The sequence below is a fragment of the Myotis davidii genome, unplaced genomic scaffold (assembly GCF_000327345.1).
Source record: "Myotis davidii unplaced genomic scaffold, ASM32734v1 scaffold1915, whole genome shotgun sequence".
NCBI lineage: Eukaryota > Metazoa > Chordata > Mammalia > Chiroptera > Vespertilionidae > Myotis > Myotis davidii.
In genome coordinates, this window is record NW_006286237.1 from 368,054 (window position 1) to 368,470 (window position 417).

At 68.3% G+C, this 417-nt stretch overlaps 1 protein-coding gene across 1 annotated transcript in view; it reads left to right on the plus strand.

Annotated features, from left to right (window-relative positions):
• The window catches only part of IPO9 (importin 9), a 21,014-nt gene that overhangs the window by 19,937 nt on the left and 660 nt on the right, over positions 1–417 (plus strand). Inside the window, exons 22-23 of the mRNA XM_015559876.1 lie at positions 171–281; positions 373–412. Of these exons, the coding sequence (XP_015415362.1) occupies positions 171–281; positions 373–412 (151 nt within the window). The remainder of the gene's footprint in view (positions 1–170; positions 282–372; positions 413–417) is intronic.

Sequence of the window (417 nt, forward strand, 5' to 3'; positions counted from 1 at the left end):
CCCCACCCCCCCGCCCGCCCCCAGGACCCCCGCCTTCCTCCGAGCTTCCTGGGGATTTGCCGCCGGTTTGCCCATGGGAGGTGCAGGCCGCAGTCACAGACGGACCCATTGCGCCTGCTCACGTTGGGGTGGAACGTGTGTGGCTGCAACTGCTTTTCCTCCCCAAGCAGACGACTCCAATGACATGTGGGAGGACGAGGAGGAGGACCAGGAGGACGAGGAGGAGGGCGGGGGCTTAGCAGGCCAGCTCCTGTCGGACATCCTCGCCACGAGTAAATACGGTGAGCGCCCTGCCCACCCCCCACCCCCGGCGGTGCTTGCGGGCTGGGCGCCTGCCTGACGCCCCCACCCCCCACCTCGTGTGCCTGACAGAGGAGGACTACTACGAGGACGACGAGGAGGACGACCCCGACGCCT